Source organism: Hyla sarda, chromosome 8 (genome assembly GCF_029499605.1).
Source record: "Hyla sarda isolate aHylSar1 chromosome 8, aHylSar1.hap1, whole genome shotgun sequence".
Taxonomy (NCBI): Eukaryota; Metazoa; Chordata; class Amphibia; order Anura; family Hylidae; genus Hyla; species Hyla sarda.
The window spans coordinates 174,120,961-174,147,874 of NC_079196.1; the positions used below are offsets into that span (position 1 = coordinate 174,120,961).

Genomic DNA, 26,914 nt, shown 5'->3' on the forward strand with positions numbered 1-26,914 from the left:
TCCCTGTCCTGTGAAAATGGGATAAGTACATTTAACTTGGAATAACCCTTTAGGGTCTATTGAGACTTACAGTATTCTGCACAGATTTGATGCGCAGGATTTTCTGCTGCAGATTTCAATGTAAACTAAATGACAGAACACAGCTTCTAATCCTGTGCAGAATACTGTACATGTGAATAGACCCCTAAAGGGGTTATCCAGGGATAGAAGAACAGTTACCTTCCAAAAACAGCGCCACCCCTGTCCTTAGGTTGTGTGTGGTATTACAGCTTGGCTTCATTCACTTCAATAGACCTGAGCTGCAATACCACACACAACCCGAGGACAGGGGTTGCTTTTTAGTTTCAGAAATCACCCTTTCATATGGCATCAAGTACCTCCATATATTTTTGAGGTGTTGGTTGTTGTATTATCATAGGGGTCTAATATTAATGTCCCAATATACGATGGACCCCAAACTGTTGCGAAACTACAACCCCCAACATGGCTATCCTGGCATGCTGGGAGTTATAGTTTTGCAACAGCTGGAGGTCCACAGTTTTTACAATAATTGATGTAGGAGATCTAAATATATTTAGGAGATGATGGGATCCTCGTTAATATAAGACAGTGTTTCCCAACCAGTGTGCCTCTAGCTGTGGCAAAACTACAACTCCCAGCATGCCCGGACAGCCGAATTGTAGTTTTGCAGAAGCTGGAAGCCCCTTGGTTGGAAAACACTGATAAAGGTTCAGATGGTGACTACGGTTCTTGTGCGGGGGAAATGTGGAGCTGTCGCCTATGGCAACCATTCAGGCGGCAGCTCCTCCCACGATCGATCCACCAGTGTAATTATGTGGATGATCCGCACGTCCTAGCGGCATCACGCATCAATTGTACGGTCCAGTATCACGTGACCGCTGTTGCTAGGGAGAGGTGTCCTCTGTCAGCTTCCGTAGTAACAAGGTGAGGGCGGGGCGGTTAATGTGAGTGTGTAAGGGGGGGAGTAGAGCTGCCGCGCGCTGTTTACTTCCGGTGGTCTCTCAGGAGAGGGGCTTTGAGTTCCGGGGCAGTATCCGGCCCGGTCCCAGCGCTGGGTTGGTGCTTTACACGGAGGGATCGCCCCCCTCCGTCTGAGAGGGGAGCGGGCACCGGGAGGCCCGGCGGCGGCGGCGGGGGGGAAAGATATGGATAAACTGACCATCATTTCAGGATGTCTGTTTCTGGCTGCGGATATCTTTGCCATCGCCAGCATCGCCAACCCGGACTGGATAAACACCGGGGAGTCCGCGGGTGAGTAAGTGACTGTGTGTGCGGGCATGGAGCCTGGCATAGGGGAGGATGGAGGGCAGTGACCGGGTACAGAAGGGATGTCTCTGGGCTGGAGCCCCGCACTATGCTCTGGGGATTGGGCTCCAGCTGTGCAGTGTACCCGGTGATGTGGTGTCTGCACCCAGTACCTGAACTATTGGGATCACTGGGGATGGTGCAGGTGTAGTGATTGATCACATGTACTGGGCTCTGCCTGATCTGTTGTCAATGCAGAAAATAGAAGTCCCTTAGATGTAATGGCTCCAATTCCCAACTATATCCTAATTCTGTAACCTAATAAAATCCGAGATCCTGATTAAGAAAGGGACCCCCCCCCCCCTCCTGACCTAAGATGGATGTGGAGGGACTATGGCTGAGGACACAGTGGTGATTAAGGTGAGGATACAAGGGTGGGGGTGTAGGTGAGGACATGGTGAAGCTGCAATTGTGTCACTGTAAGGAACGGTTCTGGTTGAGGACACGGTACTGATGTAGGGGACGGTTCTGGTTGAGGACACTGTACAGATGTAGGGGACGGTTCTGGTTGAGGACACTGTACAGATGTAGGGGACGGCTCTGGTTGAGGACACGGTACAGATGTAGGGGACGGTTCTGGTTGAGGACACGGTACTGATGTAGGGGGATGGTTCTGATTGAGGACACGGTACAGATATGGGGGACGGTTCTGGTTGAGGACACGGTACAGATATGGGGGACGGTTCTGGTTGAGGACACGGTACTGATATAGCAGACGGGTCTGGTTGAGGACACGGCACAGATGTAGGGGACGGTTCTGGTTGAGGACACTGTACAGATGTAGGAGACGGCTCTGGTTGAGGACACTGTACAGATGTAGGGGACGGCTCTGGTTGAGGACACGGTACAGATGTAGGACGGTTCTGGTTGAGGACACGGCACAGATGTAGGGGAAGGTTCTGGTTGAGGACACGGTACATATGTAGGGGGCGGTTCTGGTTGAGGACACGGTACTGATATAGCGGACGGCTCTGGTTGAGGACACGGTACAGATGTAGGGGACGGCTCTGGTTGAGGAAACTGTACAGATGTAGGGGACGGCTCTGGTTGAGGACACGGTACAGATGTAGGGGACGGCTCTGGTTGAGGACACGGTACAGATGTAGGGGACGGCTCTGGTTGAGGACACTGTACAGATGTAGGAGACGGCTCTGGTTGAGGACACGGTACAGATGTAGGGGACGGCTCTGGTTGAGGACACGGTACAGATGTAGGGGACGGTTCTGGTTGAGGACACGGTACTGATATAGCGGACGGCTCTGGTTGAGGACACGGTACAGATGTAGGGGACGGCTCTGGTTGAGGACACTGTACAGATGTAGGGGACGGCTCTGGTTGAGGACACTGTACAGATGTAGGGGACGGCTCTGGTTGATTACACTGTACAGATGTAGGGGACGGCTCTGGTTGAGGACACGGTACAGATGTAGCGGGCGGCTCTGGTTGAGGACACGGTACAGATGTAGGAGACGGCTCTGGTTGAGGACACTGTACAGATGTAGGAGACGGCTCTGGTTGAGGACACGGTACAGATGTAGGGGACGGCTCTGGTTGAGGACACGGTACAGATGTAGGGGACGGTTCTGGTTGAGGACACGGTACTGATATAGCGGACGGCTCTGGTTGAGGACACGGTACAGATGTAGGGGACGGCTCTGGTTGAGGACACTGTACAGATGTAGGGGACGGCTCTGGTTGAGGACACTGTACAGATGTAGGGGACGGCTCTGGTTGAGGACATGGTACAGATGTAGGGGACGGCTCTGGTTGAGGACACGGTACAGATGTAGGGGACGGTTCTGGTTGAGGACACTGTACAGATGTAGGGGACGGTTCTGGTTGAGGACACTGTACAGATGTAGGGGACGGCTCTGGTTGAGGACACGGTACAGATGTAGGGGACGGTTCTGGTTGAGGACACGGTACTGATGTAGGGGGATGGTTCTGATTGAGGACACGGTACAGATATGGGGGACGGTTCTGGTTGAGGACACGGTACAGATATGGGGGACGGTTCTGGTTGAGGACACGGTACTGATATAGCAGACGGGTCTGGTTGAGGACACGGCACAGATGTAGGGGACGGTTCTGGTTGAGGACACTGTACAGATGTAGGAGACGGCTCTGGTTGAGGACACTGTACAGATGTAGGGGACGGCTCTGGTTGAGGACACGGTACAGATGTAGGACGGTTCTGGTTGAGGACACGGCACAGATGTAGGGGAAGGTTCTGGTTGAGGACACGGTACATATGTAGGGGGCGGTTCTGGTTGAGGACACGGTACTGATATAGCGGACGGCTCTGGTTGAGGACACGGTACAGATGTAGGGGACGGCTCTGGTTGAGGAAACTGTACAGATGTAGGGGACGGCTCTGGTTGAGGACACGGTACAGATGTAGGGGACGGCTCTGGTTGAGGACACGGTACAGATGTAAGAGACGGCTCTGGTTGAGGACACTGTACAGATGTAGGAGACGGCTCTGGTTGAGGACACGGTACAGATGTAGGGGACGGCTCTGGTTGAGGACACGGTACAGATGTAGGGGACGGTTCTGGTTGAGGACACGGTACTGATATAGCGGACGGCTCTGGTTGAGGACACGGTACAGATGTAGGGGACGGCTCTGGTTGAGGACACTGTACAGATGTAGGGGACGGCTCTGGTTGAGGACACTGTACAGATGTAGGGGACGGCTCTGGTTGAGGACACTGTACAGATGTAGGGGACGGCTCTGGTTGAGGACACGGTACAGATGTAGGGGACGGTTCTGGTTGAGGACACTGTACAGATGTAGGGGACGGCTCTGGTTGATTACACTGTACAGATGTAGGGGACGGCTCTGGTTGAGGAAACTGTACAGATGTAGGGGACGGCTCTGGTTGAGGACACTGTACAGATGTAGGGGACGGCTCTGGTTGAGGACACTGTACAGATGTAGGGGACGGCTCTGGTTGAGGACACGGTACAGATGTAGGGGACGGCTCTGGTTGAGGACACGGTACAGATGTAGGGGACGGCTCTGGTTGAGGACACGGTACAGATGTAGGAGACGGCTCTGGTTGAGGACACTGTACAGATGTAGGAGACGGCTCTGGTTGAGGACACTGTACAGATGTAGGGGACGGCTCCGGTTGAGGACACGGTACAGATGTAGGGGACGGTTCTGGTTGAGGACACGGCACAGATGTAGGGGAAGGTTCTGGTTGAGGACACGGTACATATGTAGGGGGCGGTTCTGGTTGAGGACACGGTACTGATATAGCGGACGGCTCTGGTTGAGGACACGGTACAGATGTAGGGGACGGCTCTGGTTGAGGAAACTGTACAGATGTAGGAGACGGCTCTGGTTGAGGACACGGTACAGATGTAGGGGACGGCTCTGGTTGAGGACACGGTACAGATGTAGGAGACGGCTCTGGTTGAGGACACTGTACAGATGTAGGAGACGGCTCTGGTTGAGGACACGGTACAGATGTAGGGGACGGCTCTGGTTGAGGACACGGTACAGATGTAGGGGACGGCTCTGGTTGAGGACACGGTACAGATGTAGGGGACGGCTCTGGTTGAGGACACGGTACAGATGTAGGGGACGGCTCTGGTTGAGGACACGGTACAGATGTAGGGGACGGCTCTGGTTGAGGACACGGTACAGATGTAGGGGACGGTTCTGGTTGAGGACACGGTACTGATATAGCGGACGGCTCTGGTTGAGGACACGGTACAGATGTAGGGGACGGCTCTGGTTGAGGACACTGTACAGATGTAGGGGACGGCTCTGGTTGAGGACACTGTACAGATGTAGGGGACGGCTCTGGTTGAGGACACTGTACAGATGTAGGGGACAGCTCTGGTTGAGGACACGGTACAGATGTAGGGGACGGTTCTGGTTGAGGACACTGTACAGATGTAGGGGACGGCTCTGGTTGATTACACTGTACAGATGTAGGGGACGGCTCTGGTTGAGGAAACTGTACAGATGTAGGGGACGGCTCTGGTTGAGGACACGGTACAGATGTAGGGGACGGCTCTGGTTGAGGACACGGTACAGATGTAGGAGACGGCTCTGGTTGAGGACACTGTACAGATGTAGGAGACGGCTCTGGTTGAGGACACGGTACAGATGTAGGGGGCGGCTCTGGTTGAGGACACGGTACAGATGTAGGGGACGGCTCTGGTTGAGGACACGGTACAGATGTAGGGGACGGCTCTGGTTGAGGACACGGTACAGATGTAGGGGACGGCTCTGGTTGAGGACACGGTACAGATGTAGGGGACGGTTCTGGTTGAGGACACGGTACTGATATAGCGGACGGCTCTGGTTGAGGACACGGTACAGATGTAGGGGACGGCTCTGGTTGAGGACACTGTACAGATGTAGGGGACGGCTCTGGTTGAGGACACTGTACAGATGTAGGGGACGGCTCTGGTTGAGGACACTGTACAGATGTAGGGGACGGCTCTGGTTGAGGACACTGTACAGATGTAGGGGACGGCTCTGGTTGAGGACACGGTACTGATGTAGGAGACTGCTCTGGTTGAGGACACGGCACAGATTTAGGGGGATGGTTCTGGTTGAGGACACTGTACAGATGTAGGGGACGGCTCTGGTTGAGGACACGGTACAGATGTAGCGGAAGGGTCTGGTTGAGGACACGGTACTGATGTAGGGGACGGGTCTGGTTGAGGACACGGTTGAGATGTAGGGGACGGCTCTGGTTGATTACACTGTACAGATGTAGGGGACGGCTCTGGTTGAGGACACGGTACAGATGTAGGGGACGGCTCTGGTTGAGGACACGGCACAGATTTAGGGGGATGGTTCTGGTTGAGGACACGGTACAGATGTAGGGGGATGGTTCTGGTTGAGGACATGGCACGGATGTAGCAGACGGCTCTGGTTGAGGACACGGCACAGATGTAGGGGAAGGTTCTGGTTGAGGACACGGTACATATGTAGGGGGCGGTTCTGGTTGAGGACACGGTACTGATATAGCGGACGGCTCTGGTTGAGGACACGGTACAGATGTAGGGGACGGGTCTGGTTGAGGACACGGTACAGATGTAGGGGACGGCTCTGGTTGAGGACACGGTACAGATGTAGCGGACGGCTCTGGTTGAGGACACGGTACAGATGTAGCGGGCGGCTCTGGTTGAGGACACGGTACAGATGTAGCGGGCGGCTCTGGTTGAGGACACGGTACAGATGTAGCGGGCGGCTCTGGTTGAGGACACGGTACAGATGTAGCGGGCGGCTCTGGTTGAGGACACGGTACAGATGTAGCGGGCGGCTCTGGTTAAGGTTATTGGATAGATAGCCCTGGATAAGGACATTAGGTGGATGTGTGAACAGTGAGGATATGGGACCATTACCCAAAATCTAGAGCGCAGTAGCAGGTAGTATGGATCCTCTGCCATCATGCAGGCTGTGTCAAATCTGTATAGCTTGGAAATAAGATTCTATCACCAAGTAGAGTAGAGATTTGTAAAGTAGTTTCCTTTCGCTCAGTTCATTATGTGGTGATGGATGTGCATGAACAAGAGGTTACCTCATCTAAAGCCCCTACAAATCAGAAGATGGGTAAAACCCCTTTGACTACATCTCCTTTTTTTGTATGCTTTTTTTTAATTTTTATTTTTTTTGTGTTGTTCCCCCAACCCCCCCCCCCCCCCCCAGCCATTGCATATAGGGTGTGTATTCAACAAACAAACACTTCTTCCACATTTGCTACAGATCTCACCCATTGCCCTGCAAAGGGTTAAATCTGCCCAAACCAAAAAAAAAAATCTGTAGAAAATTGGCACGTAACAATGACAGTAGGTGGTTGTGCAGGGAGAATTCTGTGTGTCAGCAGCATGGAGTAGAGGAAGGAGCCCGACTGATTTGCCAAGGCTTATAAGGTACCTGTTGGCAGGAAGTATACGACACCCTCCCAGGAAATAGGGGCAGGAGCCTGTGGCAAGACTTACCTTACTGGGGGCCAAAAGGGGACACGTTCGGAAATGCAGAATACTGGATACCCCCCAATATTAGGCATTAAGGAACAGTTGAGCGGAAGATAGCAGAGCACAGTGCATTATATGTATTGCAGTGTCTCTCAAGCAGAGTGCCTCCAGCTGTTGCAAAACTACAACTCCCAGCATGCCCGGACAGCCGAAGGCTGTCCGGGCATACTGGGAGTTGTAGTTTTGCATCAGCTGTTGGCACCCTGGTTGAGAAACACTGATCTGTCATATGGTGAGATTCTCCTGAGTGGCCATAAGTCATTGGATGCGAGGTTGTACGTAGATAGCTGGCAGCGTCTCGTGTCGTGCGTGGCTGCAGACTGTGCGCTCTCCTTTTCCAGAATGGCTTTTTCTTTATTGTAACCAAAGAGTTCTAATTGATTTTGTATATGAGCGGAGTTATTCTCTTTGTTTCTCGGGCTGTGTATCGACCAACTGGCTGCACTATTAAAGGATTACGGAGACGTTACCTTTATCAATGAAAATCCTTTAAGACTTCAGAATAGGGTTTATTTGCAAGTAAATGTCGAGTTTGGATTTCCAAATATCTACATGTATCTGTATCCTTCTCAGTTATTTACATTATTGTGTATGTGGTGATCTGGGATTTCTGCAGGCCTGCGAGTATTTCTCTCAGTAAGGGTGGGTTCACACCACTATTCTTTTATTTATTTTATTTTTTTCAAAGTAGAAATTTTTTTTTTTCTAGAATGGTATACAGGTTAACAAACATATAAGCGTTACACAGTAAGATGGACAAACATGTGTGACTCTCTTCGTTAGGCATGTGAGACGGCCAGTCCAAGACAAGAGAGAGATCATCCGTCTATTAACGACACCACGATTCTTACATATGGGGACCGGATCTGGCTGGGAGGAGTGAAAACCGGGCGCTCCAGTACCCCAGCTGGAACCGGGCCCCCATCTCATTCATTTTAATGAGCCTACCGGAGTCAGATAGGGCTCATTTTTGCCCCATATGCAGTTTTGTGACCGGACTTAAAACCTTGGTATACTAGGGTTTTAATTCCGGATATGGGGCAAAAATGAGCCGACCGGAGTCACTATCTGACTCCGGTCGGCTTATTCAAATTAATGAGATATGGGCCGGCTAGGATACGGGAGTGCCCGGTTTCCACATCTCTCAGCCGGATCTGTTCCCCGCATGTAAGAATCTTGGTGTAAACCCAGCGTCAGGCCATGTTCACACAGCAGAATGCACAAAATTTCACAGTTACTGCGTCCATTTTAGGACATCGTCAGCTGTCAGCCGTAACTCCGTCCTGCGTCAGGCGAAACAGCATCCTGCCCCCTCCCTCTGACCAATCCTCCATCATTCGTCAGCCACAACTCCCTCCTCCTTCATCCAAAACTTCCTCGTCCGAAATGCTGTCATCCCTCAGATGCAACTTAATGCCGCATAGCAGAGCCGATGCTGCACAGCAAAATTGTGAAACTTGCACATGTACTACAGACACTACATGGTCTACAGAGTCTGTATAGCAGAGCCGACACTGAATAGCGTGCACAGCAGAACCCGTATAACAGAGCCGTCTGAGGGATGACAGAGTTTCGAATGAGAGAGTTTTCGATGATGGGAGAGGGAGTTGCGGATGACGCCTGACGGAGATTGGTCCGATGGAGGAGGCGGGGCGCTGTTTCGCCTGCCGCGGGACAGAGTTACGGCTGACGACTATGTCCTAAAAGGGACACCGTACACAGTAAATTCCTAAAAAATAAATCGCCCATTCACTTCAATTGGAGTCTACTGTCCCATTCGCACAGCAGAATTTACGCTGCAGAAACTCTGCATTCTGCAAAGATAGTAGTCTTGTCTTATAATTTTGCGGAATTCCACAGAGGAATCCAATTGAAGTCTATGGGGCTTAAAGGGGTTATCGTTATCCAGGAATAGAAAAACAGAGCTAATTTCTTTTTTTTCTTCTTCTTATTTTTTATTTTTTTTTAAAGGCTCATCGTCTGTCTCCAAAGTTGGGTGTGGTTCTGCAGTTCAGTTCCATTGAAGAGAATGGAGCCAAGTTGTTATACCACACACAACGTGGGGGACAGATGTGGAGCTATTTTTAAAAGAAATTAGCTCTGCTCCTGCATAACCCCTTTAAAGTTTTGCAGAAAGTGCGGAATTTGCATGTTAGTAATATTATGGGGGAGATCTATCAAAACCTGTCCAGAGGAAAAGTTGCTGAGTTGCCCATAGCAACCAATCAGATCGGTTCTTTCATTTTTCAAAGGCCTAATAAAAAAAAAAGCGATCTGATTGGTTGCTATGGGCAACTCAGCAACTGAATGTCCATAGTTTGCATCTGCTGCTCAATGCATATAACTGCACTAGCATAGTTTGGTATAATATTACTAGATGTCAGTAATACATTAGAGAAGTGGTCTTCAAATGGTGGCCCTCCAGATGTTGCAAAACTACAACTCCCAAAATGCCCGGACAGCCGTTGGCTGTCCGGGCATTCTGGGAGTTGTAGTTTTGCTAGCGCAGTTATATGCATTGAGCAGCAGAAGCATTTTTTTAATGACTTCACCCTCATTTGCATAATTTCATTTTTTTTAAAGCAGTTTTCATTTTTTTTCCGTTCTGTGAACCGATCTCATTGCAGTAAAAATACTGTAATAAATCAGACGTGTAGGGGCCTGACTGCGGGCGTTTAGCCTCAGCGGCAGTAATGGAGTAACCCAGGTCTGCCTGGCACCTGCCGCCTGACCAGAGTACGTCAGGACATTGATCAGAATTTGGGAAAACGTCCAGATCTCCTCAAACAGGACGGATTGATTTTTCTGTATCGGCCTTTTTAATTAATTAGTCATTTTGTGGGCGATCTATCTCGTCTTGGTCATCACCATGAAGACGGGTGGGAGAGTAAACCACATGCCCCGACCAGTAACTAAAGGGAGGAGGGGGTTTCTGGAGTAAGGCTCACTTGAAATATGCCCGGGCTGAAGAGCTATTCAGGGCCGACTCCACCTATAGGCAAAATAGGCAGCCGCCTAGAGCGCCGCCTTGATGGGGGCGCCGCTCTGTCCACTGCAAGAAAGTTATTGCACACTGTCTCCAGGTCCTGATAGCAGCCGCTCACCCTAGTAGTCATGTAATTGCATGAGGAAGAGGTTAGTTTGTTAATGTGTCACCCCTGTAGTAAGGTGGGGCGTGTAAAAGGGTGGAGCCAATAGGCTGAGTCGAGGGGGCGGCAGAATAAGCTTTTTCCTACGGTGGCAAAAATCCATGCACCAGTCCTGGAGCTATTCACATCTATTTTATTTTTTTTCAATCATCAGGAGCGATAGTGTAGCATGTCTACGTTAGGGATCGACCGATTATCGGTATGGCTGATAATCACGATTTTGGGCATTATTGGTATCGGCAATTACCTTGCCGATAATGCCCCGCCCCCACCGCCCCACATACCACACCCCCCCCCCTACCCACCGCACCGCGACCGTAGCTGCATAGACGCCAGGTGCGTCGCGCACGGGCGACACTTCGCAGGTTTTCCGCCTCATATTTGAAAGGGGGCAGGCTCTTCTCAGCTGTCCGCAGCAGATTTTCCACCGCCTCAAGCCCCATTGAAGTCAGTAGGGACTGCAGCGCATTTTCCGCAGTGTAAATTCCACCGCAGAAAATCTGCTGCGAACAGCCGAGAAGAGCCCACCCACTTTCAAATATGCAGCAGAAAACCCGCAAAAATATCCGCCCATGTGAACGTACCCTAACTGCTTGGAAATTCAGGTGCAGCCTATTGCTTTCAATAGGATTCCGCTGACTAGTGCGCACTACGGAACTTCATTGGCAAAGCTTTCCACCACTGAAATTCTTCAGCTGAAAGAACGTTCTTGTTCATTTTTTCGGCTGACAATGTCCACACGGTCCTATCCAGAAATATTTCCAGCCAGAGATTCGGTATTGGTAATCCTGGGGGTTTCACTCCAGCGCAGTGTTTCCCAACCATGGTGCCTCCAGATGTTGCGAAACTACAACTCCCAGCATGCCTGGACAGCCAAAGGCTGTCCAGGCATGCTGGGAGTTGAAGTTTTGCAACAACTGGAGGCACCCTGGTTGGAAAACACTGCTCTAGCATATTACAGCCTTTTTTTTTTATTTATTTATTTTTGCATCCTTATTGCAGCATTAGACCCGGCTGCAGGTCCTAATGAGCTGTGAGCTGTGAGTAGAGATGAGCGAACTTACAGTAAATTCGATTCGTCACGAACTTCTCGGCTCGGCAGTTGATGACTTATCCTGCATAAATGAGTTCAGCTTTCAGGTGCTCCGGTGGGCTGGAAAAGGTGGATACAGTCCTAGGAGACTGCCGAGCCGAGCCGAGAAGTTCGTGACGAATCGAATTTACTGTATGTTCGCTCATCCCTAGCTGTGAGTTTGGGCCACCAGACCTGTAGTAAGGCTGGAAAAGTGTCACCATATTACACTAGTGTGAAACCGGTCTAAGGCTGGGTTCACACCATGTTTTTGCAGTACAGTTCCCGTATACACTTTCAACTTGGGAACCGTATTGAAACCGTATGCATTGACTCTCCATTGAAAACCGTATGCCAAAAGATGCATCCGGTTGCGTCCATTTTGCGTCTTGTACGATTTTGTCCGTTTTTTTTTTTCCTGTACGCAAAACCGTAGCCTACCACGGCTTTTGGTCTCGGTAAAAAAAAACGCATTGAAACTGTATAAGTCTTGTCAGTCAATGGGAACCGTACAGAACCGTATGTGCCTACGGTTCCATACTGTTTGCACCATACTGTTTTTTTTTGTTTTTTTTTTTAAAAAGTGAAACTTTATTCATAATGTAGTGAAAAGTTAAAAACGTATAAGGTTTTTCTCTTTAAAAACGGATGCAACGACATCATTTTTCAAAACCGTATACGGGTTAATATTTGTACACACTTTGATACAGTTTAGTCCAGTTTTTGAGAAATCCATTTTTCATTGAAAACCTGATACGGGAACTGTATTGCAAAAACGTGGTGTGAACCCAGCCTGAGATGGCAATCCTTCAAGCCTGAGAACCTGTGCTTACAGTGTACACGCAGCGGCATGGCTTTGGTTAGCACGGTTTCCATCGGCGCCTTGTTTGTTTGTTTTTCTCCTTTACTTGCTGTTTAGTTAATTTGCACATTTTCTGAAGGAAGCGGCTGATGCCGTGAATATCATTCATGATCATAGCCGCTCGGAAGACAGATTTAAGAGGCTTCCCCGGAGGATCTCGCACAGTATTAACAGTTTGCCTTTCTAGTGTTATAACTGTGAGATTTATAATCGGGAATGTAATTACGCCTCACGGGGGAGGAGGCCAGAGGTAATTTTTAGCCCAGTTTCCTGTAAACAGACAGAACAAGGATTGTGGAAGGAGGTAAACGTCTGAGGAGAACGGCTCTGCTCATCTCAAGCTTCCATAATAGGCAGGATAATGGGAGTTTTAATCAAAGGCTTCGTATTCTGCCACATTACTGCCCACCGCGCCCTTATCTGCAGGAAGAAGGGTAATCTGGCATCCGAATCAAAAGTGATTGGCAGTGGATTGTGTTGTAATCAAAGTAAAATATTGATGCTAAGCAACACATTAATAAAATCTGAATAATTAATATAAATTAAACTCCGAATATAAATGAATTCCTTGCGATCTGTTTTGGCTGCCAAAATCTTTTTCACGTAATGAGTAATTGAGCTTCCGATTATTAAATCGGACGCATGATATTTAACCCATCGTGTAGCTTTCTATGCACAGACCAGACATTGAGGCGTTACCAGCCTTTCAGTTTAAAGGGGTACTCCGCTACTCAGCGTTTGGAACAGACTGTTCCAAACGCTGGAGCCGATGCCGGGAGCTTGTGAAGTCATAGCCCCGCCCCCTCAGTGCATGTCTATGGGAGGGGGCGTGACTGCTGTCACGTCCCCTCCCATAGACTTGCATTGAGGGGGCAGGGCGGGATGTCAAGAGGGGTGGGATTATGACGTCACGAGCTCCAGCATTTTGGACAGTTTGTTCCAAACGCTGAGCAGCGGAGTACCCCTTTAAGGCTTAATCTTATCTAACAAAGATTTTAAAGGGGAACTCCGCTGCCCTGCTTCCGGAGCTCCGCTCCCCAGCGTCCGGAAGTTTATTGTTCCGAACGCTGTGTGCGGGCTTCCGTGTTCAGGGCCGCCCCTCGTGACGGCCATCGCTCCCCCTTCCCATAGACTTTCATTGAGGGGGCGGGCGTGACGTCACAAGGGGCGGCCCTGAACACGGAAGCCCGCACACAGCGTTCGGAACAATAAACTTCCGGACGCTGGGGAGCGGAGCCCCGGAAGCAGGGCCGCGGAGTTCCCCTTTAAAGGAAAGACACAATTTCATGATCTTCATTAAAAATTTACTACCATTTTGTGTTTTGTAGCTTATTTCTACATGTCTCTCCATGGTAACAGACCACAAATAAAGACTGTGTAGTCAGACCCTGCCATCTTACATTTTAAGGTACATCAGAGAGTCTGGAAAGAATTAAAGGAGTAGTCCAGTGGTGACTCAGTGGTTTACAACTTATCCCCTATCTTAAGGATAGGGGATAAGTTGCAGATCGCAGGGGGTCAGACCCCTGGGGCCCCCGCGATCTCCTGTACGGAGCCCCGACAGCCCGCGAGAAGGGGGCGTGTCGACCTCCGCACGAAGCGGCGGCCGACACGCCCCCTCAATACAACTCTATGGCAGAGCCGAAGCGCTGCCTTCGGCAATCTCCGGCTCTGCCATTGAGATGTATTGAGGGGGCGTGTCGGCCGCCGCCTCGTGCGGGGGTCGACACCCGCTATCTCGGCGGAGAGCCGGGGCCCCGTACAGAGAGATCGCAGGGGGCCCCAGCAGTCGGACCCCCCGCGATCTCAAACTCATCCCCTATCCTTAGGATAGGGGATAAGTTTTTCACCACTGGACTACCCCTTTAAGCGGGAGTTTAATGCTGCAGGCATAGTGTAAATAAACTGTTCAGGGTTTGTAGTCTGCTGCCATGGAGACACACAATTCTTCACAAGAGCTGTAGACACACAATTGTGACTGATCGGGATCTGTACACTCAGACCCCAACTTACCATATCATTAAAGTTTTTATTTTTATTTTTTTAATGTTTTTTTTATTTTTTTTTTATGACAGGGTCCATTTAAGGAACTGTTTCCCCCTGCCTCCAATGCATATGTATGCAAATGAGTCGCATTTCTATAGAGCTGCATTACCGGCACACAATTAATCTGCACTCTCCTAATAAAAGGGAAATGTCATGTATGTCCCTTCAGGGATAGAACAAGGAGACCGAGCAAAAATAGTCTGTGTGAAGAGGAGTGAAATGACTTGACTTCAGGCTTCAATTCTGGAATCCAATATGTGCAGACACCCTAAATATGAAGAGATATATGTAGAAAAAAAACAGAGCAGCCTCCTGAATACTTGCTGACAGTGCGATATATTTCCCCATTATCATCTGCTGCTGTATAACTTATATAAAGAGGCCTAAAAAGGCTTGGCTAAGATTAGAGGAAAGGTCCTTGCTGAACAATTTATCCTGGTAAAATTGCTATGGTGGTGCTAATTATATGGCCTTAAAGGGGTACTCCGGTGAAAACCTTTTTTTTTAAATCAACTGGTGGCAGAAAGTTAAACATATTTGTAAATTACTTCTATTAAAAAATCTTAATCCTTCCAGTACTTATTAGCTGCTGAATGCTACAGAGGAAATTCCTTTCTTTTTGGAACACTGATGACATCACGAGCACAGTGCTCTCTGCTGACATCTCTGTCCATTTTAGCAACCGTGCATAGCAGATGTATGCTAAGGGCTGCATGGTGGCTTAGTGGTTAGCACTGCTGCCTTTCAGTGCTGGGGCCTTGGGTTCAAATCCCACTAAGGACAACAATAAATAAATAAAGACTTATTATTATTATAACAACGTCAGCAGACAGCACTGTGCTCGTGATGTCATCAGAGCATTCCAAAAAGAAAAGAATTTCCTCTGTAGTATTCAGCAGCTAATAAGTACAGGAAGGATTAAGATTTTTTTAACCCCTTAAGGACACATGACGTTCTCATACGTCTCCATTTCCGAGTCCTTAAGGACACATGACGTATGAGAACGTCATGTGTTTTACCGGCCCCCCACAACCATCTGGAGCGGAGCCGGTCCCCGATGCCTGCTGAAATCGTTCAGCAGGCATCGGGGCATATCGCCCAGGGGGGTCATTATGACCCCCCATGTCGGCGATGGCCGCAGATCGCTGGACAATTCAGTCCAGCGATCTGCGGCTGATTCCGGGTCAATCGGGTCTCCAGTGACCCGGTGACCCGGAATTATTGGCTGATCGGGGCCATCAGAGACGGCCCCGAACAGCCAGAGGCAGCAGGGGTGAGGTGGCACTGGTGCCACCTCACGATCTCCCTGATTCGTCGGCCGGATTACCGGCCGACCAATCAGGGCGCCTGCTGCGGGTGTCACTCCCGCAACCCGCTCCGCCCCTCTTCCGGAGGATGTGAGCGGGTGCGGGACGTGCACCCCGGGTGCTGGGGACCCCGATCCCCGGCGCCCCTGTTGGGATCGGGGCCCCAGGAGCAGCGGCGGAGACCACGAGGGACTGACCTGGTGCAGCTAGGATCGTTGGAGGTGAGTGACGGCCTCCTGCTGTTGCTTAGTAACAGCTCCCAGCATGCAAAAAGGGCATGCTGGGAGCTGTAGTTATGCAACAGCAGGAGGCAGACCACCACAACTCCCAGCATGCCCTTATGGGCATGCTGGGACTTGTAGTTTTGCAACAGCTGGAGGCACATTCTTTCTATGGAAAAGTGTACCTTCAGCTGTTGTGTAACTACAACTCCCAGCTTGCACAATCAGCTAAAGTGCATGCTGGGAGTTGTAGTGGTGCATCTGGTGGTTGCATAACTACAACTCCCAGCATGCCCGTTGGCTGTCGGTGACTGCTGAGAGTTGTAGTTTTGCAACAGCGGAAGGCACACTGAGTTAAGTAGCAAACCAGTGTGTCTCCAGCTGTTGCATAACTACAATCCCCAGCATCCCCAGCCAAAGTAGTATGCCTCCAGCTGTTGCATAACTACAACACCCAGCATGCCCTTCCGCTGTCCGTACATGCTGGGGGTTGTAGCTTTTGCAACAGCTGAAGGCACACTGGTTGCAAAACACTGAGTTTGTTACCAAACTCGGTGTTTCACAACCAGTGTGCCTCCAGCTGTTGCAAAACTACAACTCCCAGCATGCACTGATAGACCGTACATGCTGGGAGTTGTAGTTTTGCAATAGCTGGATGTTCCCCCCCCCCCCCCCCCCCAATGTGAACGTACAGGGTACACTCACATGGGCGGAGGATTACAGTAAGTATCCGGCTGCAAGTTTGAGGTGCGGCAAAATTTCTGCCGCAGCTCAAACTGCCAGCGAGAAACTACTGTGAACTAGGGGTGTGAATCGCCAAGAATTTGGCGATTCGATTCGAATCGCGATACCAGTGTGGCGATTCGATATATCCCGATATATCGCGATACCGTCTAGGTGACGATACATCGCGATATATCCCGATACATCGCCCGCCTGGGAGCATTCATAGATCCCAATAGACGCCGCTGTCAGCTTTGACAGCGGCGATCTAGTAGTCCGGTGCTCACTTTTCTCATGTTATCCCGCCCGGGCTGCAAAATAAAAGAAAACGCACTTTATCTTACCTGCCAACGAGCCCCCGGAGCTCCGGTACAGGTGTTCGGTCCCCGGGCTGTATTCTTCTTACTTCCTGTTAGTCCGGCACGTCACATGGAGCTTCAACCTATCACCAGCGGAGGCGGGACATCGCTGCGGCCAGTGATAGGCTGAAGCTCCATGTGACGTGCCGGACTAACAGGAAGTAAGAAGAATACAGCCCTGGAACCCAACACCTGTACCGGAGCTCCGGGGGCTCGTTGGCAGGTAAGATAAAGTGCGTTTTCTTTTATTTTGCAGCCCGGACGGGATAACATGAGAAAAGTGTGCACCGGATACTCCTTTAATAGCCAGCCGCGGCGATCGCCGCATGCTGGCTATTAGCGGCGGCCCCCGGCTACTGAAATCAGCCGGGGGTCGCATAGTACGGAGCGGGCACGAGTCGGTGCCCGCTCCATACACCCAGAGCGACGCCGTGTCAGATCCGGCCTGCCCGGCTCCACAAATGTGGAACTTTTATCTCCTGATGCCCGGGACATGCTGTTCCGGGCGTCAGGAGATAAAAATTCCACATCCCTAAAAGAATCGATTCAAAAATATTTTGAATCGATTCTGTATCGGCAAATGAAAAAATCGCGATTATCGCGAGAATCGATTTTTTTCTTACATCCCTACTGTGAACCCCCCGCCCGTGTGACTGTACCCTAAAAACACTACACTACACTAACACACAATAAAATAAAAAGTAAAAAACACTACATATACACAGCCCCCCTCCCCTCCCCAATAAAAATGAAAAACGTCTGGTACGCCACTGTTTCCAAAACGGAGCCTCCAGCGGTTGCAAAACTACAACTCCCAGCATGCACTGATAGACCGTACATGCTGGGAGTTGTAGTTTTGCAACAGCTGGATTTCCCCCCCCCCCCCCCCCCCCCGAACGTACAGGGTACACTCACATGGGCGGAGGATTACAGTAAGTATCCGGCTGCAAGTTTGAGCTGTGTCAAATTTTCTGCCGTAGCTCAAACTGCCAGCGAGAAACTACTGTGAACCCCCGCCCGTGCGACTGTACCCTAAAAACACTACACTACACTAACATAAAATAAAAAGTAAAAAACACTACATATACACATACCCCTATACAACCCCCCTCCCCAATAAAAATGAAAAACGTCTGGTACGCCACTGTTTCCAAAACGGAGCCTCCAGCTGTTGAAAAACAACTACTCCCAGTATTGCCAGATAGCCGTTGACTGTCCAGGCATGCTGGGAGTTTTACAACAGCTGGAGGCACCCTGTTTGGGAATCACTGGCGTAGAATACCCCTATGTCCACCCCTATGCAAGTCCCTAATTTAGGCCTCAAATGCGCATGGCGCTCTCACTTTGGAGCCCTGTCGTATTTCAAGGCAACAGTTTAGGGCCACATATGGGGTATCGCCGTACTCGGGAGAAATTGGGCTTCAAATTTTGGGGGGTATTTTCTGCTATTACCCTTTTAAAAAATGTAAAAATTTTGGGAAACCAAGCATTTTAGGTAAAAAAAATATATATTTTTTTTTACATATGCAAAAGTCGTGAAACACCTGTAGGGTATTAAGGTTCACATTACCCCTTGTTACGTTCCCCGAGGGGTCTAGTTTCCAAAATGGTATGCCATGTGTTTTTTTTTTTTTTTTGCTGTTCTGGCACCATAGGGGCTTCCTAAATGCGGCATGCCCCCAGAGCAAAATTTGCTTTCAAAAAGCCAAATGTTACTCCTTCTCTTCTGAGACCTGTAGTGCGCCAGCAGAGCACTTTTCACCCCCATATGGGGTGTTTTCTGAATCGGGAGAAATTGGGCTTCAAATTTTGGGGGGTATTTTCCGCTATTACCCTTTTTAAAAATGTAAACATTTTGGGAAACCAAGCATTTTAGGTAAAAAAAATATATATATTTTTTACATATGCAAAAGTCGTGAAACACCTGTAGGGTATTAAGGTTCACTTTACCCCTTGTTACGTTCCCTGAGGGGTCTAGTTTCCAAAATGGTATGCCATGTGTTTTTTTTTTTTGCTGTCCTGGCACCATAGGGGCTTCCTAAATTCGGCATGCCCCCCAAAAACCATTTGTCGCTCCTTCCCTTCTGAGCCCTCTACTGCGCCCGCCGAACAATTAACATAGACATATGAGGTATGTGCTTACTCGAGAGAAATTGGGTTTCAAATACAAGTAAAAATTTTCTCCTTTTTACCCCTTGCAAAAATTCAACAATTGGGTCTACAAGAACATGCGAGTGTAAAAAATGAAGATTTTGAATTTTCTCCTTCACTTTGCTGCTATTCCTGTGAAACACCTAAAGGGTTAATACACTTACTGAATGTTTTTTTGAATACTTTAGGGGGTGTAGTTTTTATAATGGGGTCTTTTATGGGGTATTTCTAATATGAAGACCCTTCAAATCCACTTCAAAACTGAACTGGTCCCTGAAAAATAGTGAGTTTGAAAATTTTGTGAAAAATTTCAAAATTGCTGCTGAACTTTGAAGCCCTCTGGTGTCTTCCAAAAGTAAAAACTCATAAATTTTATGATGCAAACATAAAGTAGACATATTGTATATGTGAACCCCAAAAAAATATATTTTGAATATCCATTTGGCGTGACCCTGCGTTATAGAAAGGGAGCGGACTCAGGGCAGACACAGGTACGCCCTGTTCCTTAAAGGGGTACTCCGGTGGTCAACGTGTTTTTCCGTTTTTGACTTACCCTATTTGTTTTGTTTCATTTCTATTCTTGTTGTTTAGCCTACTCTATTTCCGTTCTTTGTTGTCTTTTTATCCCCCACTTTGTTTTCCTATCTTTGCTTCTATTTCCTGTTTCTTGCTGTGCTGAAAACTACAAATCCCAGCATGCCACATGCCTTGCTGGTTTGGGGCGGCTCCTTTTTTTGTTTGTTTGTTCCGCCCTTTACCCATCCCACTATTTTCCCGGGTCGGCCCCCTTATACACAGCACACTAATATAATCAGCCTTGGTTGGGATACACTGGCATACACACACAAAAGGGACTACAACTCCCAGCAGGTGTCATTCAGGAGTCTTCAGTCTGTAGTATAACACCAGCATGCTGCCTCTGTAGTCTCCTGGGGGTTGTAGTTCACCACACCTCTGTAGGGCATACACCAGTGTTTCCCAACCAGGGTGCCTCCAGGTGTTGCAAATCTACAACTCCCAGCATGCCCAAAGTCTGTCAGGGCATGCTGGGAATTGTAGTTTTGCAACAGCTGGAGGCACACTGGTTTGTAAACACTAGCATACACACACACACACACAACAGGGACTACAACTCCCAGCATGTGTCATTCAGGAGCTCCCCTCCCCTTCACATATAGGGGTAGATTTATCAAAACCTGTGCAGAGGAAAACTTGCCCAGTTACCCATAGCAACCAATCAGCTCTCTGCTTTCATTTTTATGAAGGTCTATGAAAAATGAAAGAAGCGATCTGATTGGTTGCTATGGGCAACTGGGCAAGTTTTCCTCTGCACAGGTTTTGATAAATCTCCCCCATAGAGATCATTCCCAGTATGAGATTTCTTCCCCTGCAGTCCATACATCCCCAGCCCCTGCACCTTCTCATCCTCCCCTTCAGATAACACTTGTCTTCTCTGTGAGGTCCTTCTCCTGTGCAGACCTGCGTCCTTACAATACAGAGCGGGGGAGGTGAGGAGCTGTGTACTCAGCTGGATGAGATGAGGGGGTGTGGCTTATTCCTCTCATGCAGACAGAGAGAAAAAAAAAAAAAAAGCTGTGACATCTTGTCCACAACAGACTCAGAACTGTGGAGAACAGTAAAAGAAAACCCTCCGAACTATAGAACTTCCTGCCCAACAAACAGGTGAGAAAAACACATACATGCTGCCAAAACATATAACACATGTATATTGCAAAAAAACTAAACTTACAAAGAAGATACCATATAGTCAAACAAATTAACCACCGGAGTACCCCTTTAAGGGTTTAAACAGTGCCTCACTTGTCCTGGTGGTGTGTGTGTGGTATTGCAGCTTTGTTCTATTGAACATAACCTGTGGACGGGTGTGGTGCTGTTATTTTGGAAAAAGCTGCTCTGTTCTTTTGTTCATCTTGAATAACCCCTTTAAGAGGTCCAGAGGGCACATCTTACAAATCCACCGGCTCCTAATGTTCATTATATTAAAACATACCCTTTTGAATTTTGCTGAACTTTAGCAAAAAAAAGAAAAAACATTTTTATTCCAGTATTCTTCTAGCACGACTGTCAGATTCCAGCTCTGTATCTTTCACTGAGGTTAGGACTGAATAATGAATTTCTTTGTGTCTGCAGTTTAATGGGAAGCTCTTTATTCTGCCGACGGGGGAAAGATTACAGGCTACCAGTTCTATGCAAAATCCAGATCTCCTAATATTTTATATTCTGCACAGACTCCTCTTTGTCTTTCAGTCTTCCTCTTCACAGTGTCTGGGGATTTGGGGGAAAAAAAAAATTAGTTTGGCACAATTCATCAAACAGCAATGATCCTAAAATGCAGCGTTTACTGCAGGGCAGATGCTGAGGAGAATGCACTGCCTGTGATGGGGATGGATGCGGGCGGAGGGTTAATAGCTTTGTACCAGCGCCGTGGTAAATAATGGAATATCCACATTCATTACATCATATCGGGTCACTGCACTGGCTCCTGTACACGTTGCTCGTGAGGTCAGCACGGCCACCAATCTGATCGAAACGCAGACCTCTGGTGTTATGTACATACAGTCTGTGTTTGGAGCATAAAGGGGGGCCCGACCTGTGAGAGTGCTGCCAGGGGTTCTTGAGGAGATGAGTGACTATAATAAAAATGATTGAAAAGCGTTGGCCACTTTGATAGAAACAGCTCAGGTAGCATAGACTTGGAGCAGACCTCTTTGTTTGGTTGCATGTCTACACATTAAAGGGGCACTCCGCTGCTCAGCAGGTAGGGATCCTCCTATTGTCCTCCAGCTCTTCGGGATGCTGCGATTTTAGATGCATGGTACATGAACCACACCGTGGCCCCGCGTTATACGCCCTGAGTCCTTAACTGGTTAATATAGGTGAATAGTCGACTTTTCCTCTGCACAAGTTTTTATATATCTCCTCTCCATATTGTTTAAAAAAAACAAACAGTTTTCCCCTGCACAGCAACATCCCGTCCGTCTGCCGTACATGAACCTGCAGCCATTACCTCTTCATTTGTATAGGGCCTGCACAGTCATGTGGTCAGGTGTGCCCCTACATGGGCTAAATTAAAAAGGGGAGACCATTCTCTCAGGATATGTTGGGATCCCAGAAACCAGACTACCCATCAACCATATCCTAGCAATTGGCCATCACTTTATGAAGTGGGAATACCCCTTTAAAAACAGCTTATAACCCCCTTTAAATAGGCCCTGTCATATATAAAAACTTTTGATATGTTTTAAAGCATGCAAAACCCAATAGGTTTTGCAATTGCTTTCATTTAAAAAAAAAAAAAAAAATCTGTATTTCATGCTGAAAAAGTCAGACACAAAACTGCCTCCTGGGATACATACCAATCCTGCCGTGTCCACTGGTCATCACCTACGTCATGGACCCACTTTACGATTGACAGGTCTGCAGACTGGTCTAAAGCTGCTCTGCTCCTCACTCTCTCTGTTTACTTTACTGTCTCCTCGTGTGGAGAGAAGGGGGGAGGGGCAGCACACTGCTGCCTGTGACTGTAAGCAGATGATGAAAGAAGACTGAATGGAGGATTTTTTGTTTAAAAAGTAAGTTTCCCTGCATGTATATGTGTGTGTGGATATATATGTGTATCTCTGTGTTGTCTATGTAATGTGAATGAATATATGAAGTGAGTGTATGCGTGTGTAATACAGGGGGACTACAATCCTCCTACAACTCCCAGCATGCCTGCACAGCCCAATGATGTGTGGTTTTGCAAAAGCTGTAGGCACACTGTGTGTGTGTGTGTGTGTGTGTGTGTGTGTATAGCATAAAACCAGAGAGGAAAGATGCTCTCTTCCGAGACCAGTGACTGAGGAGAGTGAGGGAGGGGGAGTGGTTATCACCTGAGGAGAAGAAAGCGATCCGCCCCCCTGAATCTGGTTGACAAAATGAAGGTAATTCAGAAATAAAGCTAATTCTGAGAGGAATATAGGTCGGAGACACACAAATTATATGTACGTGATCAGGATGAGACTGGTACGCTTTAAAACTTTAAAGGGGTACTATGCTGCTCAGCGTTTGAAACAAACTGTTCCGAACGCTGGAGCTGGGAGCGTGTGATGTCATAGCCCTGGCCCCTCATGATGTCACACCCTTACCCCTCCATGCAAGTCTATGGGAGGGGGCATGATGGCTAGAACATTGGGAGCTATAACATTGCAAAAAAAAAAAAAAAAAAAGTGGAAAAAACGAAAGTCGAAAAACCCTGAGTCCTTAAGGGCTAACAAATCAGATTGCTTCTTTCATTTTTTAAAAGGCCTCTGAAAAGACGTAATTTGGTTGCTATGGGCAACTGGTCAACTTTTACTTACTACAGGTCATGATGTACAGTCCCTTATTAAAGGAGAACTCCAGAATATAAAAATTGTCCCCCATACTGCCGGCAGTAAAAAAATAAAGATGTACATACCTTCCTCCGCTCCCCCGGGACATCCGGTAACCGGCTCCGGTCTCCGCCGTGATCCTCTTCCTGGTTGCTGGTGGTCGGAGAGTATCACGGCGGAGACCGGAGCCGGGGGAGCGGAGGAAGGTATGTAGATCTTTATTTTTTTACTGCCGGCAGAATGGGGGACAATTTTTATATTCTGGAGTTCTCCTTTAAGTCAGCCATTCAAGTGACTGTAGTACATGTACATGTAGTACGTACCTGATCAACTCCTCTGGTATCAATGGGCTGTTTTAAAGGGGTTGTGCGCTGCCCGGACTTTCGGAGCTCCGCTCACAGCGTCCGGAAGTTCATTGCACGCTATGTGCGGGCTTCCATGTTCGCGGCTGCCGGGCGTGACGTCACGCCCGCACCCTCATGACGTTTCGTTCGCCCCCTCAACGAAAGTCTATGGGAAGGGGGCGCGACGTCATGCCCGGCGGGCGTGAACATGGAAGCCTGCACACAGCGTTCGCAGTAGTGAACTTCCGGACGCTGTGAGCGGAGCTCCGAAAGTCAGGGCAGCGCACAACCCCTTTAAGGAGGCACCATTTACCCTTTTAAATCTTAGCCAACAAAATGACTCTCTTAGACAGTGGCCCAAATTTTGTCAGGGAATATATGACAATGTGTTATTAGATTATAACCCTATTACAATAGACTATCCCCTTGTGATCTTTAGAATACGGGGCTCTCTGGACAGTGTCTAGGAGTTGTGACCCCTTCAGAGCCCTCTGGGATTCCCTCCACGTTCTACATGTATAGCTGCTTGTTATGCGGTGTAGGTGGAAGGACTTTGCTGTGGGTTTGGATTGATTTGTTTCTTGGCTTGTCTGCTTATGTTGCACTTAGGAGTCAGAACCCTGTGATTTATTATAAAGAATGTGACACCTCAGCTTGTTGTCACCCGTCAGGCAGGAGGCCAGTGCTTTTAGAGAATTAAAACCTGCCCTTGTGTCGGGGGCTGACGTCATGGTGTGGGCCATGTCTCTGCACTGCTGTTTGTATATAAAGAAATTCATGATTTTCTCTATTTAGTAATAGAATAATTATTTAGTATGCATGGAGGATGTGATCACCATTAACCAACGGCTGTCCAGGCATGCTGGGAGTTGAAGTTTTGCAAGATCTGGACGGCCACAGTTTGAGACCAATGATGTAAAGGGACGGATCCCAACAATATTATATGGAGAATTACATTTACAATCATTTCTAACCAGACTCCTTACTAGAGCATCACTTTAGTAGACTTGAGTCCGAGAATTAAAGGCGAAGCCCGGCAGAAATTAACGTATCCCTTAGAGGATAAGTAGCTGATCACAGGGGTCCAACCGCTAGGGCCCCCCTGCGATAAACAGAACGGGACCCCGACTCTCTGTGAGGAGCACTTGTCGTCAACCTGTTGATGGAACGCGCTCCCTTCATTTCTATGGGAGCACCCATGATGCCCGAGAGCTGTACACGGCTCTCCCATACAAATGAATGGAGCGTGTGCCAGCTGCAGCACCGTTCTTGTCCTGGTGATCGTGGCGGGCCCCAGGGGTCGGACCCCCAGTGATCAGCTACTTATCCCCTATCTTGTGTATAGGGGATAAGTTATTTTTCGCGGAGATCTCCTTTAAGTGTTCCTCTCCACACATCTGCCAGGTAATGTAGCTTTGCTTTGGGTCACAGCTAGTAATAGGCACTGTGGGGATACGTTCCAACTCCTCCACAGTATATGAATACACTTCAGTCAAACACCGTGTCATCGTTCCTGTGCAGCGTACATGCTTTTTATATTCCATTAGTTAAGATGAGGATGTCAGGCTCCATAATGAAAGCTATTGAGCGGACTATTATGTAATTGCGTTCGCGCTGGAGTGATTGGCACCGCAGTTAAGTGGCGTTCATGTTTTACTTCTCGCTGCCGGGACGCCTCATGTATTCTAATTGGCCTGTGACCGTATTTATGCAAATAACTTCCACATGAAAGGGAACCGTGTTTCTAAAAATCCTGACAATGGAAACTGACGAACACCCACCGCCACTTACCCTGTCCTACAGCCGTCAGCCTGTACAATCTGACTATGGCCGGGGATGAATGACAGCTGTATAGTACATATTACTTTTTATAGTTAACTGTACCTTCTTTACGCTTTCGTCCAAATATAAGCCATTAGCTGTTTATCTTTTTATATAGTATATCAGAATTATAATGAATGAAATTTACTTCATACATCTATCAGTATACTTAAAGGGATATTCCTATCTCTCATTATGCTTTCCCCGATCCACAGGATAGGGAACAACAGGCAGATTAATGGGGGTCCGCCCGCTGGGACCGCAGCTAATCACAAGAACGTGAACAAAATCTTGTCTCCCAAATGAGTGGTGCGGACCACGCCTGTGCTACCACCTCTCATTTATTCTTTGTAGGCCACCGAACATTTCAGAGATCAGAAATGTTTGACTGCCCCATTAAGAATGAATGAAGCGGTGACATATTTTTCCCCGTTCTGATGATCAACAGATCCCTAACCAGGGATCACTGATACCCTCTCTTGAAATCCCCACTTATGGCTATTAGCCCAGTACTCTCATGATGCTCTTAAACACGTCACGTTTTTAATAAGCTTGTGTTGCCAGTTTGTGTACATTATCTGTTGTTAGGACTGCAGCCATCGACACTTAAACATGATGTAGAAATGATAGCCTTTTTGTTATAACGGGCCTCTGTCCCCAATGGTGACAGTGTTAATAGTAAGGTATTATAACCAAGTGCATACTGGCAACATTGGCGGGGTCCCAGCCGATAGACCCCCCATCAATCTGCTTGTTCCCTATCCTGTGGGTAGGGGATAGTATAATGAGATGGGAAAAACCTACCGCTGGGACCACCCCCCAATGATCCTGTAAACGGAGGTCACTTGTCCCGTGAGTGAATGGAGCAGCAATGCATGTGCTTGACTGCTGCCAAACATAGCGGAGTTCAACAACCTGCAATATTCAGAAGGCCCAAAGAATTAATGGAGGGGTTGTAAAGCATGTGCGGCTGTCCCCAGCAGTCAGACCCCCACTGATCCGCTATCCCTTAGCCTGTGGATAGGGGATCATTTTTAATCTAGATCCTTCTCTCTTACAGACATCTGCTGTCTGGGGAAACCTGGAAGGTCACCATTCACATTAAATGGCCAGCCAATCCCATCTGGCCGACATTTATATAACTTGTATGGCCA

General features: G+C 48.4%; 1 protein-coding gene across 1 annotated transcript in view; it reads left to right on the forward strand.

The window, feature by feature from the left end:
* The first annotated feature begins 998 nt into the window (after positions 1-998).
* MOSMO (modulator of smoothened) overlaps positions 999-26,914 on the forward strand; it is a 51,310-nt gene continuing 25,394 nt past the window's right edge. The window contains exon 1 of the mRNA XM_056534796.1: positions 999-1,272. Coding sequence (XP_056390771.1) covers positions 1,167-1,272 — 106 coding nt within the window. The 5' untranslated portion in view covers positions 999-1,166. The remainder of the gene's footprint in view (positions 1,273-26,914) is intronic.